At 44.9% G+C, this 17,201-nt stretch overlaps 1 protein-coding gene across 4 annotated transcripts; it reads left to right on the forward strand.

Moving 5' to 3' along the window:
* The first annotated feature begins 242 nt into the window (after positions 1-242).
* Fam53c (family with sequence similarity 53 member C) lies at positions 243-14,106 on the forward strand. 4 transcript variants are annotated; one of them, XM_040272060.2, is made up of 5 exons: positions 243-267; positions 3,719-3,948; positions 4,304-4,361; positions 8,773-9,557; positions 11,047-14,106. In XM_040272060.2, the coding sequence occupies exons 2-5, from the start codon at positions 3,871-3,873 to the stop codon at positions 11,302-11,304; spliced, it is 1,179 nt and encodes a 392-aa protein (XP_040127994.1). In that variant the 5' UTR covers positions 243-267; positions 3,719-3,870; the 3' UTR covers positions 11,305-14,106. The 4 variants fall into 4 exon arrangements, with proteins under 4 accessions (XP_040127994.1, XP_040127995.1, XP_005327307.1 ...); XM_040272061.2 differs by lacking the exon at positions 243-267 and adding an exon at positions 478-721 and having other exon boundaries at positions 8,776-9,557; XM_005327250.4 differs by lacking the exon at positions 243-267 and adding an exon at positions 487-721.
* The last annotated feature ends 3,095 nt before the right edge of the window (positions 14,107-17,201 follow it).

Raw genomic sequence — 17,201 nt, forward strand, 5'->3', positions numbered from 1 at the left:
CGGGCCCTCCTCAGCTTTACAAAGTGTTTTGGGTGAGGGTAAATTACAGAATCAAGTGAGCACATCTCCGCAACCATTGTTAACTCCTGGTTTATAAGGTTTGAGCCGATCTGGCTGCTGGAAGAGGGGCTCCAGGGACTCAGAGCAGGCCCTGATCGGCGCTTGGACTACATTTCCCAGCAGTCTTCACGCCACGGACCGGTCCTTTGCTGGGGGAAGGGGGATTCTTTCAGAAAGGTGACTGTATCGGTCTGGGCGAGAAAACAGGTGAGAAGCAAGTCGCTAATTCTGTTAAGCGGCCCGAAGGTTGTGAGAGACTGAAGCTGACTAGATGTAGGCCTGGAGGGCGAGAGCGACGGCTTTGTTTACCTTCGTCCGACATGGCCTCCCCCACGAGTTTCAAGATATGCTTCCAACTGGACCCTTCCACCTTCAGTAATATTTTGGAGGGGGGTTGACTTATTAGTGAGGAAACCGCCCCATTAATAAATCAAAGCCTCAGGCTCGTTCCCGACAGTGCTACACTAGGAAGATTTTAAGAGAGAAACGACACAGGGCTCTGGACTCCGCAGAAGGTTCAGGGGGATTCTGCGAACGCAAGTGTTCCCCCACTCGCCTCAGAGGCCCGTTGGTTCACGCCGGCGCCTTTTAAGGGCACCGTGGGGCGAACCGAGCGCTCAGAGCTGCTCCGGCCGCGGCCCTGGGAGCTGGTGGAGCCGCGGTAGGTGGCGGAGGGCAGGTGGCGCTGGGGCCTCGGGGCGGGCACCTCGGCCGTCCCTCCTCCTTCCCTTGCTCCCCTCCCCCAGCCCAGCCGTCCGCGCGGCCCGGCCTCGCAGGCCGCCTCCGCGGGGAGAGCACGGGACCTGGTGGGGGAGGGGTTGGCGGAGTCTTAAGTCCCAGACCCTCCCCATCCCTAGTGTCCTGAGTTCGCTTCCCGCGGCCAGATGTTGGAACCCGAGTGGGAAGAGGCCAGCGACAGCCCCTACCTCTGAAAGAGCCTCCCCCCCGTGGGAGGGGGGGTTAGCGTACGCCCCATGCCCCACCCCGCGGGGACAGGCAGGGCAACAGAGGGAGAGGTTGAAGATTGGAGGGGGCCTAGCCTTTTGCTTCTTCATCGTGGTGGGGGGAGGGGTGCTCCCCACTTGTCACCCCTATCCCCACAAGAACCATATGGAAAAAGAGCAGTCAGATCCTCACTTACCTGTTCTTGTACCTCCCTTCCTCCCTCGTGTTTTCCTTCATTCTCCACCAGAGGCGAGGTGCTTGGACCTGGGGGGGGGGGGGGAGATCCCCAGGGGATTTGTGACTCTCCTGTCCCTTGGCCTTACTTGATCCTGGGTTGTTCAGGTTTCCACACAACCCAAGCATCCCTGAAGCAAAAGTGTCAGGGGTTACTACTGACCAATAGCAGTGGAGTGGGGGTCTAATCTTTATTTTAGGGGGCTTGTGTTGGAAGAGCCTAGACTGTTAGGCCTGGTGGGGTTGCTGGAAGGGCCTAGCGGCCTGCTGGTCTGTAAAGGGCTGAGCCCCTTGCCAGTTAGGCTGAGAAGTTTTAAGTTTAGTGAACATTCAGGGCTGTCTCTACCTCTTAGATACACAAAATGGAAGGGGTAGGAAGGCGACAAGAGAGAGCTTCTTAACACTTTTTTCAGTGCCTGCTTGAGAAAGAGGAGGCCCCTCGCGGAGCTGGTTTGCCTTCTTTTGTGTCCTGGTTTGATTCCTTATGGCTTCCGTTCCCCCTTTCAGCCTGGCCTGTTTTAGGAAACTCAGGTTGAGAGTATCAGTTGTGTGGTAGTAGTTGCATTGTTCCAGTTACCGCTGTGTGTGGCCACATCCCAATAATTAAAATGCAGAAAAACACAAAATCACTCACTTCACTTGATCCTAGAGAGGGTGGGAGTTTGCTGCTTGTTCAAAGCCCTCATGAAAAGCTTGAAAGAGTTTGCTTTACTCGGTGCTCCTCTTGACTGGTCAGCCTGAGGCCTGGGGTCTCTAGGGTAAAAGCCTGCAGTTAAGTTCCTCTCTGGTTGATCTTTGAGAGCAGAGTTAAGAAACCAGGAGCAGAAGTGATATGAGCTTTAGTTTCTCTCACAAGAACATGGGAGAAACAACTGAAAGGAGCTTGAAGGAAGCAGGAACTTTGTTCAGGGTGGTAGTAATAATTATGCATGAAAATTATAGTTAACTATGATGATGATTGATTTCTGCGTCTTTCTTCCAAAGAACTCAAAAGTGTATTTCTTTGCTTTTCCTTGTGGCCTCCTTCTGAAGTGAGAATTGGGTAGAGATAATTCCCTCCTTTGTAGAGTGTGATCTGCCCCCAAGGTCACAGAAGGAAGTACTGCCTTAGGCTTCCTTCCTTGGTGAGCAGGTAAGGGAGGATGGCATCCAACCAGAGAGAGACCCTATTGCCTTCTTCATCTTAATGATACCATCACTTCTGGCATGCCAAGGCTTTGAAGAACAACAAACAGAAAGAATGAGAAACAGCAGCCTGTGTGGGCTCCTGATTTTTATAGGTCAGATGGTATGTTTTTGTATATTTTGATATATGATGTTATATCATTCCTATGAGAGATTAAGATTATTGTATCCATTTTACTTATGAGTAAACTGAAGAATGTGAAGTGATTGCCAAAACTGCCTCAGCTAATTTGATTAAGACAGATTTCTTGATTGTTACATGAGCTAATGCTACATACATTTTCAGGTGAGCTATCTCTGTGCTGGTCATTTCTGGTTCTCCCTGCCTCAAGACACTAGGTTAAGCTGGGCATGGTAGTACATTCCTGTAATCTCAGTGGTTTGAGAGGCTGAGACGGGAGGTTCACAAATTCATGGCCAGCCTCAACAACTTAGAGAGATTGTATCTCAAAATAAAAAAGGCTGGGATATGGTTTAGTAGTAAAGTGCCCCTGGGTTAAATCTCTAGTAACAAACAGAAGAACCTGGGTTATCCTGCCCTTTTCCTTTGAGCAAGGCTCCTTAAGCAATTGTGTGGGTTTGAAGCCTGTTCTCTAGTAAGAGTGAGTTAGCTTCCTCATCAGAATTCAAACATGGGAAAGAATCTTGATTGATTATATTCATGGTCTTTTGCAGATATTCTAACAACTTAGTTGAATAAAGTCATGAAGTTTTTTTTTTAATCTGTGTAGTTGAAATATAATTGGAATTATCCTAACCATTTATAGGAGAATACACAAAGATATCTATGAAATAATAATATATCAGTTAGTTGTTCAGGCTATGAGAGGACATAAAATCTTATTTACTCTGGTCTAAAATAGAAAGTCATGCTTATAGCCATTGCCCCTCCTTGTATTCTATTTTGTAGTTTAGGAGAAGGTACCTCTTTTAGTTTCTGAGTGGAAGATAAAATACTAGGCTAATCAGGATGGAAATAACCATTTGGGCTCTTTTCTAAGTGGTTCTGGTATTCCAGATAGAAATGGCAGAGCATGAACCAGGTTAGGAATGGTAAATAGGTTTCAACCTATTGCTTGAGAACTCCAGTTTATTTTACTGGATATCTGGAGTTCCACGTTCATTATGTTTCTGAGGCTATGTTGAGGCTTATCAGGAGCGAGCTGTGATCAATTAATGATGTCTGCCAGAGGCTTGGCATAGCGGTGCTGTGGTATGTGTGCCATGCATTTTCCATCACTGGACCAGATATATCTCTAATATCACTTGGGGCTGGTCCCTCTGTAATTGGCAGACTCAGCAGGCATGACTGGAGAGGGAAGTCCCAATGGTGCTAGAATGGTGCTGCAGTGGCAGAAGACGGCTCACGAGTGAGGTCTGGAAGAACGACAGGGAAGACATCCATCATTTGCTCCAAAGTGTGCAAGTAAAATCCTGGGGAGAATCATGATAACCTTGATCACTGAGCAGCTACAGAAACAGACTCTGGATGAGCTGAAATGTACACGCTTCAGCATCAGTCTGGTAAAAGACCAGTCTTCCTGCTTCTCCATGGCCCCTCCCCCTTTTTTCTGAGGCTGTTTGTTGCTACTACTTTACCCTTGTCCTGTAGTGTATAATTATTGTACTTGTACTGAAAGAGGCCACTAATGGCTTAGAACCCAGCCCAAAAGGAAGGGGGCAGGGATTTTTCCATTGATAGAGAAGGGATATCAAAATTGGGTGGAAAAGGGTTTGAGAAATTAGAAGATGTGGATTGTTCTACTGTCTCTAACACCCCTATAGCGAATGAATTGCAGGAAAGAATTTAAGAGGGCTTTCTAGAAATTTGTCAGTGTGCCCTGAACCTAAATCATGATAGCTATTCTTTCTTTCTTAGCCTTTGCCTGATCATGCAGACATCTCCAACTGTGGGAACCCTTTCCAGCTTGTGTCTGGTAAGGCATCATGTGTGTGTTTTGTGTATGCCTCTATCCATGTTTCTTTCACTGGTTTCTAGTGACTAGGACTAACTAGCTATTTTAGTTAGCAAGAACAGTTTTAGAAGAGGATAAGTTTATTTAGTACTCATAGTTTCAGAGGTCTCAATACATAGATGGCCACTCCATTGTTCTGGTGAGGCAGAACATCAGGGTAGAAGGGTATGACAGTGGAAAGCAATTCAGAACACGACAGTCAGGAAGCAGAGATACCACTCACCAAGTCACCTGGAACAAAATACAAACCCCAAAGGTACACCTCCAGCGACCTATCTCCTTCAGCCATACCCTACCTACTTAATCCATTCAAGTGGGTTATCACACTGATTAGGTTAAGGCTGATAACCCAATCATTTCACCTCTTAAAATTTCTTGCAAATGTATCTCACACATGAGCTTTTGAGAGACACCTCATATCTAAACCATAATAGTAGCCTACCTCTAGAACTTTTTTCTTGCCAGGGGCACTCTGAGATTGGCATATGTCTCCATTTTACTGCCTTAGAATAAAAGTTTTCTGTTTGTGCCTTTGGGGACTTAGTTAGCTTATATAGCTTATAGCTTATGGAGACTTTTTAAATCTTTTTTTTTTTTTTTTTTTTTTAATCCCAGGTGCTTTACCACTGAGCCATATCCCCAGTCTTATAGTTTTTGAACTAGGGTCTCACTAAGTTGCTGAGGCTGGCTTTGAGTTTGTGATCCTTATGCTTTAGTCTCTTGAGCTGCTGAGATTAAGGTGTGTGCTCCTGGCCCTTTTTATTTATTTTGAGACAGGATATTGTTAAGTTGCTGAGACTGGCTTGGAACTTGCAATCTTTCTGCCTCAGACTCCTGAGTCCCTGAGATTTCAGGCATACACCATCGTACCTAGCTAATCTAATTTTTAAATAGGTAGTACATTTATATAGTTCAAAAAATTTTGAATACCAACCAAAAGTTTATACTGATAAAAGTATATTCTTTACCAGGCAAGGTGGAGCATACCTATAATATCAGCTATTTGGGAGATTGGGGCAGGAAGATTGCAAGTTTGAGGCTAGCCTCAGCAAATTAGTGAGGGCTTAAGCAACGTAGTGAGATCCTGTCTAAAATTAAAAAAAATAAAAATAAAAAAGGCTGAGGTTGTAGCTCAGTGGTAGAGCACTCCTGGGTTCAGCCCCCAGCACCACACACATAAAAAAATCATCTTCTCCTATCTTCTGTTCATCCAGCTCCTACCACCTCCCTAAAAATAACTCTTAGACCTGGGGTTCATTGGTAAAGCACTTGCCTTTACATGCATGAAATCCTGGGTTCAATCTCTAGTACTGAAGGGGAAAAGAAAAAAAAGCCACTCCTATTATTAATTTCTTATATACTTAACTGGAATTTCTTTATACAGTTAAAAGCAAATATAAATGCATCTATTTATTCCCACTTTTAAACATATATGTTATGCTACAATCTTTTTTTGGTACTGGAGATTAAAGCCAGAGGGGCTTTACCACTGAATCATATCCCCAGCTCTTTTTATTTTGAAACCAGGTATTCCTGAGTTGCTGAGGCAGGCTTGGAACTCCTGCTTCACCTTCACCAGTTGCTAGGATTACAAGTGTGTGCCACCACCACTCCTGCCCCCCCCCCTTTTTTTTTAATATAGCCAAGATCGGTTTTCTGAAGCAAGAGGATTCTAAGTATAAGGCCTCAGTAACTTAGAGAGACTGTCAACAACTTAGTGAGACCTACTCTCAAAATAAAAAAGAAGCCACATGCAGTGGTATATGTGTGTAATCCCTGTGATTCAGGAGACTGAGAAAGGATTGCAAGTTTGAGACCAGCCTGGCCAAATTAGGGAGACCCTGTCTCAATAAAATAAAGAGGGCTGGGTAAAATACCCCTGGGTTCTATTCCCAGTACTGCAAAAAATAAAAATAAATAAAAAGTTAAAAAGAACTGGGGACATAGCTTAGTGATAAAGCAACCCTAAGTTCATTTCCCAGTGCCCCCTTCCAAAATACAACTAGGAAATCTTTCCCTATCAGTATGCTGAGCATTTCCTTGTTTTATGTAGCAGCATCTTATTATACTGAAAAAAATATACCATAGTTTATTTAACTAATCTCCTATTGATGTATAGTTAGGTTATTATTTATTTATTTTTTGGTATATAAATTTGTGGGGTTTTTTAGTACTAGAAATTGAACCTAGGGATGCTTTACCACTGAGCTATAACCCCAGCCCTTTTTGCTTTTTATTTTGATACAAGGTCTCACTAAGTTCCTTACAGGCTTGCTAAGTTGCTGAGGCTGTGATCAATAATAAATAAACTTGTGATCCTCTTGCTTCAGCCTCCTGAATTTTGGGATTACAGGTTTGATTACTGTTACTGGCAGTTTAGGTTATCTAATCTTCTGTTCACTATATGAAACCTGTACACAGGTTATTTTTAATTGTTTATTTTGTGGTACAGGGATTGAACCCAGGGTAGTCTGCTATTGAACTACATTCTTGGCCCTTTTTATTTTTTTATATAAAGACAAGCTTCTCACTAAATTACTGAGGCAGGCATTGAACTTGCAACCATCCTGCCTCAACCTCCCAAATATCTGGGATTATAGGCATGCGCCACTATGCCTGGCTCATAAGTCATTTTTCACATGTGAAAATATATCTGAGGTGGAAATTCCTAGGTTATAAACTAGGGCCTATTCATAGGCATAACTAATAGACAGCCAGAAATCTCTAATCCATGCTGCTGGGTTATTCAGCATCTCATTTTCTTTTCTGGGATAGTTGGCAAGGAAAGTGGATTGGGAAAAGCATCTTCATTCAGTCTTTTCCTACTGTTAAACACTTGATGAAAGCCAGGTATTATGCCATAAGTACCCTTAAAGACCTGTGGTCCCTGCTTTCATGGAAGTTACAAACAGAAGAATTATTGGCTAAATTGAGTTAGCTAAAAGTTTTGTCATCAAGTTTGACTTCATATACTAGCCAACTAGACAGAGGAGCTTGAAGTAGGCCCTTTCTCAGTGTGCTATATCCCCAAAGTTGATTTTTGATTGGATCATTCCTTTTAACCCATTTCCCCTTCCTTCCCTTGGCCCCATCTGTTTGGCTTTAAGAGAAGGCCAAAGAGAAGGGAATCAGAGTATTTGGGTAGCCAGACAGAACGGAACATCAACAGTTTGGTTTCCCAAGCACAGATTCCATCATCAAAGGTCTTCCCCATTCTGTTTTTCCTCTCTAGGAATAAACAATAAACAGGCCTTAGGAATAAAAGTTATCTCCCACCTGCTTAATTACTTCTTATTTCTTGGCAACCCTGAAATTCTGTTCGTCCTGTTGACATATGAGAAGGGAGAAGGCCAAGGAAAGAAAGTATAGACCTGCTTTTCAGAACCTGGGCAGGGAGCAAGGAGGAGTGGTTAGTAATAGGGTTAGATGGAGTGGAGTGAGGGTAAGCCTGGCACACACACAGACGTGTTTGTTTCTCATGTGACGTTTTATCTTTGAAAGTGAGTTGAAGGCAGCATAAGAAATACAGGTTTTTGTTTTGTTTGCAGTGCTTGGAATCGAATCTAGGGCCTTGCACATGCTAGGCAGGCACTCTACCTCTGAGCCCTCAAATAGTTTTTTTTTTTTTTTTTTTTTAGTACCAGGGATTGAACCCAGGGATGTTAACCACTGAGAAGCATCCCCAGCCCTTTTTTATATTTTATTTAGAGTTATGGTCTTACTGAGTTGCTAAGTGCCTTGCTAATCTGCTGAGATTGGCTTTGAATTCCCAATCCTTTTGCCTCAGCCTCCTGAGTTGCTGGGATTACAGGCGTGTGCCACTGCACCCAGCCTGAAATGTTTTTGATTCTGGGTGGTTTCTCAAAATAGAGGCAGTATAGTAGAGTGGGTTTTAAATACAAAAAAAAAAAGGAAAAAAAAACTTGATATCACACAGACCTGGATTTGAATCCTGTTTGATTGATTGATTGATTGATTTAGTAGGTACTGGAGATTGAACCCAGAGGTACTTTACCACGAAGCCACATCCACAGCCCTTTTTATTTTTTATTTTGAGACAATTTCTCAGTAATTTGCTTAGGGCCTTGCCAAGTTGCTGAGACTGGCTTTGAATTTGCAATCTTCCTGTCTCAGCCTTCTGAGTTGCTGAGATTACAGGTGTGCACTTCCATGCCTAGCTGCATTAGTCATTTGACTGCTAAGCAATTTAGGGCAAGTTATTGAACTTGTCTCATGTGAAATGAGGATAATCATAATACCTCTCTTATAGAGGTTTTTGGGAAACCACATGAAGTTCTCAGTACATTGTATGTCAGATAAGCTCTCAGAAAGTGTTAGCTATCATTAATATTTTATTATGAATGCCTTCCAGAAGGTGCTTCCTGGAGGGGCCTGCCCCACTGTTCCTGTGCTGAGTTCCAAGACAGCCTCAACTTCAACTATCACCCCTCAGGCTTGAGCCTGCACCTCAGACCACCCAGTCGGGGAAGCTCCCCACAGGAGCAACCTCTCTCCCAAGTCCTAAGCCCTGAGCCCCCAGACCCAGAGAAGCTTCCTGTGCCCCCTGCCCCTCCATCCAAGAGGCACTGCCGTTCACTCTCAGTGCCCGTGGACCTGTCTCGCTGGCAGCCAGTGTGGCGGCCCGCCCCCTCCAAGCTGTGGACTCCCATCAAGCATCGGGGCACTGGTGGAGGGGGTGGGCCGCAGGTGCCTCACCAGAGCCCCCCCAAGCGGGTCTCCAGCCTCAGGTTCCTCCAAGCTCCCAGTGCCTCTTCTCAATGTGCCCCAGCCCACAGACCCTACAGTCCCCCTTTTTTCAGTCTGGCCCTGACCCAAGATTCCTCTCGACCCTGTGCCACCTCCCCTCAAAGTGGCTCCTGGGAGAGTGATGCTGAGTCCCTGTCACCCTGCCCACCCCAGCGCCGCTTCTCCCTGTCACCCAGCCTGGGCCCACAGGCAAATCGCTTCTTGCCGTCTGCCCGGAGCTCCCCTGCTTCTTCCCCGGAGTTGCCCTGGCGACCTCGAGGTCTCCGTAACCTTCCCCGAAGCCGCTCACAGCCTTGTGATCTGGATGCCCGCAAGACTGGGGTCAAGCGGCGCCACGAGGAGGATCCCCGGCGTCTGCGGCCTTCCTTGGACTTTGACAAGATGAATCAGGTGGGACCAATATGATGGGAGAGGTTGGATAGGAATGTGTGTGTGTGTGGGGGGTCGGGACATTCTGTTTATAACTCCTTTTGAGCCGTCCCCTTGTTAGAGCTTCCCTGAAAGCTCTTTTCTGTCTGAGCTTTAATGGTACTGGAGATTAGGGCCTAATACATGCAAGGCAATTGCTCTACCACTGATCTCCATCCCAAGCCCTTATTTTATTTTGAGACAGGGCCTTACTAAGTTGCTGAGGTTGTCCTGATCCTCCTACCCCTGCCTCCCTAGAGGCTGTGATTAAGTCTGTGATTACAGGCATGTGACATCATACCTGGCCTGTCTGAGCTTTTGGTAAGATGATCCACCAACCTGGTTTGCATGGGACTGTTCAATTTTAGCACTGAATGTCCTTTTTTTTTTTTTTTTAGTTGTTAATAGAACTTTATATGTGGTGCTGAGAATCAAACCCAGTGCCTCACACATGCTAGGCAAGTGCTTCTACCACTGAGCTACAACCCAGCTCCCTGAAAGTCTTGTGAGATTCCTCAGGCCTAGGGGTCACAGAGAAACTGGAGTGCAACCCTTGTTACACCTTCCAAAGGGATCCCAGATTGTCCTGTCAGAGGCATTTTGCTTCCTCTTTAGGAGTACATAAACCACAAGCCAGGTGTGGTGGTGTATACCTGTGATCCCAGCAACTCAGGAGGCTGAGGTAGGAGGATCATAAGTTCAAGGACAGCCTCAGCAGCTTAGTGTGTCCTCAGGAATTTAGTGATACCATGTCTCAAAATAAAAAATAAAAAGAGCTGAGGATGTAACTCAGTAGTAAAGCACTCCTGGGTTCAATCCTCAGTACCCCCAATCCCCCCATAAAGAGTGCATAAATCACAAAAGTCCCATCACCAGTGAGTGCCCTATTCCTCCTAGCCCTCTGGACTGGTTTTGACACTTGCCTTTCACTGCTTCACATGGGCCCGTGAGAGGCTTAAACAGATGTTTATCTGTTCAATCAGTGTTTTCTGGCATCCTAATGTGAATGCAGTTGTTGTATGTACTTGCCTGTTTTTTTCATATTCTTTCTAGATCATTGGGTCACAAGTCTCTTTGAGAATTTGTTCATTTATTCATAACAGTCATCCAACCACACAGCAAGCACTTATTGAAAACCCACTACGTACTTACTTGATTCTGACTAGGCACTGGCAGAACAGACTAGCAGAACAGTCAACTGATGTTCCTGTCTGCATGGACCTTATAAATGAGCTTCTATCCTTGAATCTATTGGAAACCAGATTCTCTTTCCTCAGAGAAATTTGTGTTTGTATAGTAAATTTTCCAAATTTTTTATCAGGATGCTTATCAACCTCACCCTAAAACCTAAAATTCCTGCCTTCAAGTGTAACTGAGAAGGGACACTTTGAAATATATCTTAAGTTGCTGTAGGAAATAGTATTTTTTTCTTCATCTTCTAACTTTGTCTTTTTTTTTTTTTTTTTGACAGAAACCCTACTCAGGAGGTCTCTGTCTCCAAGAAACAGACCGGGAAGGCAGCAGCATCTCTCCACCATGGTTCATGGCCTGTAGCCCCCCACCTCTCTCGGCTTCCTGCAGCCCCATTGAGGGTTCCTCCCAGGTGCTGAGTGAAAGTGAAGAGGAGGAGGAGGGGGCTGTGCGGTGGGGGCGGCAGGCACTGAGCAAGCGGACACTGTGCCAGCAGGACTTTGGGGACCTGGACTTGAATCTGATTGAGGAGAACTAAAACTGAGAGGCTACTTCCTGGGGCCACACAGACTGACTCTCTTATGGCTACTAACAAGTGTCGAGGCCCCAAGGCTGAGGGCCCAGCCTGGGAATGGGGGTGAGTGGAGGGCTCCGACTCAGGGCAGCCGGAAATCTTCTCGCTCCAGCAAGCTCGACCATGCCAAGAGACTGGCCGGGACAAGATAAACGGAGCTGGTGGCGGGAGGGACAGCCCCAGAGCAGACCCTTTCCATGGCGGCCCTGAGTGTGAGTATCCCTGCCGCTGAGAGAGCAATGGGCAGGGAAGGAAGGGGTCTGCTGACCCCAGCTCGGGGAATTTCACTAGCCCCTTTGCTTCAAAGGGCACTTGTGTCTTAGAATTTGGCCAGGGTGGGGGGTTCAGTCAGCCTCCTCAGAGAAATTGTGTGAGAGTGTGTGCGTGCATGGGAGTGTACTTGAGGAGAAAAGTGTGTTTGCATAGCCTTAGGGAAGGAAGGCAGTTGCTCCTTAACAACAGAGCATCATGATACCCCAAGGATCTTGAGTTTTTAAGGGGACAGTGGGCTTATTCAAGGAGCCAAGAGGATGGCTCCAAGTTTTCCTTTTTTTCTAAAGAGCTCTGGAACCAGGCTTGTAATCCATAGCAACACTGGCTCTGCAAAGGATACTGTTTTGGGGGTATACCAGGGCCTTTTAAGTGATGTGACCTCAGCTAATGGTCTTTTCCTCAGTCCCACCCCCCCCCCACTAGATCTAGTATTGAGGGCTGCAGGGGTTGCCATGTTTATTCTTAGCTGGCCTGTTTTTTCTCATCAGATTGTCTAGGCTATATACAACTTGCCTCTCTGGCTCTCTGTGTAGATGCAACATGTGGGCAACATGAGACTGGGCTGAAGGGCTCTGTCTCTTTTTCACTGAGTGGACCTCTTCCTCTCATCTTCTGACCATCCAGTTTAGAGACAAGATAGCAAGGCCCTATCTTGGTCCCCACCATCTGTTGAGGCAGACTTGCAACAAGAGTAGTAGCATTCAGTCCCCAGCAGAAAGGGGTAAACTTGCCCTAGCACTGCCCTTTGGAAGCAGTCTGTAAGGAGACCTATTCTTATAAGAACCAGGCCCAGACTATTTTCTGACATGCTTGAGAAAGAAGAAGGGGTGATCAGCATTTAATAGTTTGCTTACCTTCTACTTCTGCCAGGAAATGTTTATTTTCTTCTAATTGGCCCTGAGAGACCACAAGGAGATTGGGGCTCACTGAGGGATTGGCTAAGGATGTGTAAAGCAAAGGCTGTGAGAAGCAGCTGGGAGTTTGTTGTTGTTGGATTGAATTTCCTTTTTTGTTTCTCATCCACAACTTGAGCCAGGGCAGCAGGTCTCGGTGGCCTCAGTGGTGGATTTGAGGACTATAGAGCTATAGATACCTTGTTAGGGCTGGCACCAGTGAACATGCATACTGAAGCTGCTGCCATAGTAGCCTATAAGGTTTTGTCCAGCTTTGGTTAGACCCTGCATGACCAAATTGGACCTGCTCTTTCTGTTTATTGCAAGAAGAGCATTTTTCTGTTCAATTTCCAGGGTGTCTTAGGACCCAATTCCTCATGATAGGGAAGAAGACCAAATTCTGTTTTTTCTTCCTTATGGAATTGAGCCTGACATTTTATATATCGTGTCAGAATCAGAGGCTTTGGCCTCCTTGCCTCCACTTCAGAGGAGGTGGCCATGTCTTCTTGAGCCTGTGGCCCTCAGAGGCTCTACCCTTCCAGGGCTCCTCCCATCTCCTTGCTAGTTACCACATATTGCCACTTGGGCTACCAGGTCTCTAGGGGCCTGAGAGAGGCTCTCTAGAGAATCCAGGGAAACTGTGAGCCCAGGAGTTGCCCATCATTGGTTTCATCCCTCCCCTGGTTCTTCTCTCCCTCTTCAGGCCATAATTTCCCTGGTGCCGACTTCTTTTTCTCCTGGGGCATCCTCATCCCTGGGCTCTCTGCTGCAGATTGGCTGTGCCAGTTTCCAGTAGTTCACTGGCAATGCCAGCAGGGTCTCTACAGGCCCTAAACTGAAGAAATGAGAGCAGTGATTCAGCTCCATCCTGGCTTCCTTAGCACCTAGGGCACCATCCTTAGGGGAGAAGGTCTACAGTTGTTGTATTTTAATTCCATTACTTTAAGTCTGGAAAGTTCAACTAGTCAGAACTATCATCTTGCTTCTTAATCTAAGCACCTGTGGCCCTGGAACAAGCCTTTTAAGAAGTGGTTCATTTTGCTTTACACAATAGGTCTGTTCCAACAGTTCTGTGTAAGCCAGATGCTTTTTTTTTTTTTTTTTTTTAATGCATTTGGACTGCTGACTATTTCAAAGCAGCCATGATTGCTTCTTTTGTAAAGCAAGCAACTTCCCTCTACTTTAGCTGTTTTGAATATTTGGATTTTCACATATTGGGCTTACCCAGAGTGGAACACAACTCCAGGGCTTGTGGCTGACGCTGGGTTGATGTCTGCATCTGTGCTGTGTGTGTGGTGTGGCTGGCCAGTAGGTGAGTATTCCTGCGTGTGTGAGTGAAGCCACTCCCAGGCTGGTGCTCTCCTCCTGTGCCCGGTGACTGCCCAGTGGCAGCCCAGCTGCCCTTCACTCCCACCTGCTGCCAAAGTCCCTGTACTAATGGGATTACAAAAACAAAAAGTGGAAAAAGATTTTTCGTAAACTTTGTTTTATATTAAAAAAAAAAATCCATAAGTCTGTGTGTGTTAAACATGAGGTTCTGCCTCTGTGGCTGTGTTTGAAAAAATAAAGTTTTATTAGAATAATCCATTTTCCCAAGCAATCTTGTGTACTACAGTGTCTTTTTCCCTTACCCACAAAGAAAGGCAAGGAAGAGGCAGGGAGCAGGTCACCTAGCTAGCTTCCAATTCCTTTTTCTAAGACATGATTAGGCCTTTTACCACAGCAGATCAGATCCTACGGCCCAGACTTTTGTCAAGGCCTTGGTTATTTCTAGCAGTCTGATTTTGTTCTCTGTCCCTGGCACTTATACCTATCCCCTCTTCCTTGCTTTTACTCTCACTTCCAGTGGGTTGAAGTCAGGTATTAATACATTTCAGTTCCCTGAGAAGTGCTTAATGGTATGGTTAGAAACTTGGTCTGGATTGGTTTACAGGCTTTGGGTGCAGGGAGAAAGCAGGGTGGGAGACAGCCAGGAATCTCTTCCTTTCTTAAGAGCTTTCACATGTTGTGTACTGAGGGATGGATATGTAGTCATCAGATTTCAGATTCCAAAGACCTGGGCAATTTCTCCATCCTAAAAATACTGCTTTTGGAAAATTATCCCAGCAGCAAAGCTTCTCTTTTGTCCTAGGGGATGGGTATTTTCCCTAATACTTCAATTTGGAGTGTTTGCTGAAAGAAGCTGTGTGGTTCAAGTCTTTGACTTTTCTGTTCTACCCTTTCTCTTCTCCCTGTGTTAACCATCTTCTAATGTGTGTGAGTGAAATGTAGTAGCTTAGAGATCAGGCAAGAGCCCTGTAGCCTTTCTTTATCAGTGGTGGTGTTGACTAGCCAGGCAGCAAGAGTCAAGTTGCTTAGCCTATGTCCTAGTTTCCTGCTTCAAATTGGTGACACTCATCATTGAATACTGATGAAGTGCACAGGAGGACAGGATTGGCTTGACTACCTGGAGCCTTTGCAAAGGTGAAAATACACCTTAGAAAGTATGGGAGTTATCAAATTCCCTGGAAACAAAGGAGGGGCTTTGGAGGTGGGTTAGGACCGGGGCATGTGATTAAAAGTGGCTTAGTATTAATTTTTTCTTCCTTCAAAACTGTTGTTGAGCTAAAGTTTGAACATCTAAAATGATTCTGTCTCCCTTTTCTTTTGAATTTTATACTTGGATTTGTTTGTTTTTGGCAATGCTGGGGACTGAACCCAGGGCCTTGCACATGCTAGGCAAATGCTTTCCCACTGAGCTACATCCCAGCCCTATAATTGGGTTTTTCTACTGTTTATTTAATGTGAGGCTAAGTGTGATATCATTTTTCATTCCTGAAACCTCACTTGTATAGAAAAGAATGTAAACTCCATGAGGGCGAGGGTTTTGTTTTATTCTGTTGTGTCTGCAACACTTTGGAAAGTTCTTGGCACATGAAATGTGTCTGACATATTTGTTGAATGAATTTCCCCTTTGTCCTTCCCATTCCTGAGCTTAAGTACATTTCTGTCTCCATTGCTGTGAGAAACCAGCCTTAGAGATTGGGGCAGTAATTAAAGCTCCATATGGGAGAAAATCCCAGCAGTTAATTTTTTTTTTTAAGATTTATTTTTTAGTTGTAGTTGAACAGAGTACCTTTATTTTATTTATTTATTTTTATGTAGTGCTGAGGATCAAACACATGCTAGGTGAGAGCTAGACCGCTGAGCCACAACCCCAGTCCCAGCAGTTAATTTAAAAAAAAAATTTTTTTTTAGTTGTAGATGAACACAATACCTTTATTTATTTGTTTTTATGTAGTGCTGAGAATCGAACCCAGTGCCTCACACATGCTAGGGCAAGCGCTCCACCACTGAGCTACAACTGCAGTCCTCCCGCCCCTCTTTTTTTTTTCCTTTTTGTCTTGTTTTTGTTTTAGTTAATTTTGATAGAAAAGCTGCAAAGCAAAAAGGTCCTGTATGGATTCACCCTTGTTTTCCTCCTATGAACTACAATTTATGTTATGTGCTTTAAGTGGTGTCTCAGCCCCCAAAAAACATTCTCAGGCCTGAGGTTGACTGTGGAGATGGAAGTTACAAGGATGGGGAGAGAATGTTTTCTTGGTGCTCTATAGGGATAGTTCTAGAATGAGTTTCCTAGATGATTTTTATTTACGTGTATATTTCTTGTCCCCCACCCCAGCCTTTGCTACAAGAAAAGTAGGTCAAGGGTATATGGAGTAGGTAAGATGGGATAGGCACAGAAGACTTCAAGAAAGAACCAGCTACTTCTCTTACCTGTCTGTAGGGCAAATTCATGAAATAAGCCACTTTTAGAGCCATAGTCATACCTTATTACTAGACCCTTTTTCTGGTTTGTATTGTATATACTCAAGTCTCTTTATCTATGAGATCATGGAACATGCTAGTCTGACATTTACCAATATTAAATAATTGAGGTTCCCCAGTGCATTGTGAAAACCAATTGGTAAAAAATTTCCACATCTTCCCTTCTCTACAGCCTCCCTTTCTAATCAGAAGAAATCAATATCCTATACCATGAATTCAGTTAGGAGTTAGGGCCCTCAGCCCCACTACTTCCACGGTAAGATGAAATGCTAGAATCAGGGAAGAGAACCCCTTTACTGCTGGTCTCTTTCCAATTCCCAAAAATTTTAGTTGAGAAACGCCTACACTTAATAACACTGGCAGACTGGGAAGGGACAGAAGGGCCATAGGCTCAAAACAAAATACCAAGATGTTGGAGGCACATTGGTTTTCAACCAATGCAAAGAATTACATTATCACATCCAATGAATATAGTATATGGGCTAACTGGAAAAGAACCAATGAAGTACTGGTACTATACAATGGGACATTATCATGTCATTGACCAATGAGAAGGAAGATATTGTGTACTATGGACCAATGAAGGGAACATTTCCTAAAAGATGACAGGGAGGGTAGCTTGTATTTTGAGGATAGGAAATCAATGGGGTATTAGGGACACTAACTTCTTAGCTGAAAACATTCACCTCCAGATACCTTGCCCTTCATCACCCCACACCATTAAAAGTCTTTGGTATTTGAGGAGGGTAGCTAAAACCTTCTCAGACATGGTCAGATAGGGGACCCCCTGATGGAAGACTGGGACCAGGGATGGTGCTAAGGGGTACTGACGGACCCGTCCACTACCCCCAGAGCAGAACCTGCAATTCCCCTCCCGGTCGCAGGGGG

The sequence above is a fragment of the Ictidomys tridecemlineatus genome, chromosome 1 (genome assembly GCF_052094955.1).
Source record: "Ictidomys tridecemlineatus isolate mIctTri1 chromosome 1, mIctTri1.hap1, whole genome shotgun sequence".
Classification (NCBI taxonomy): domain Eukaryota; kingdom Metazoa; phylum Chordata; class Mammalia; order Rodentia; family Sciuridae; genus Ictidomys; species Ictidomys tridecemlineatus.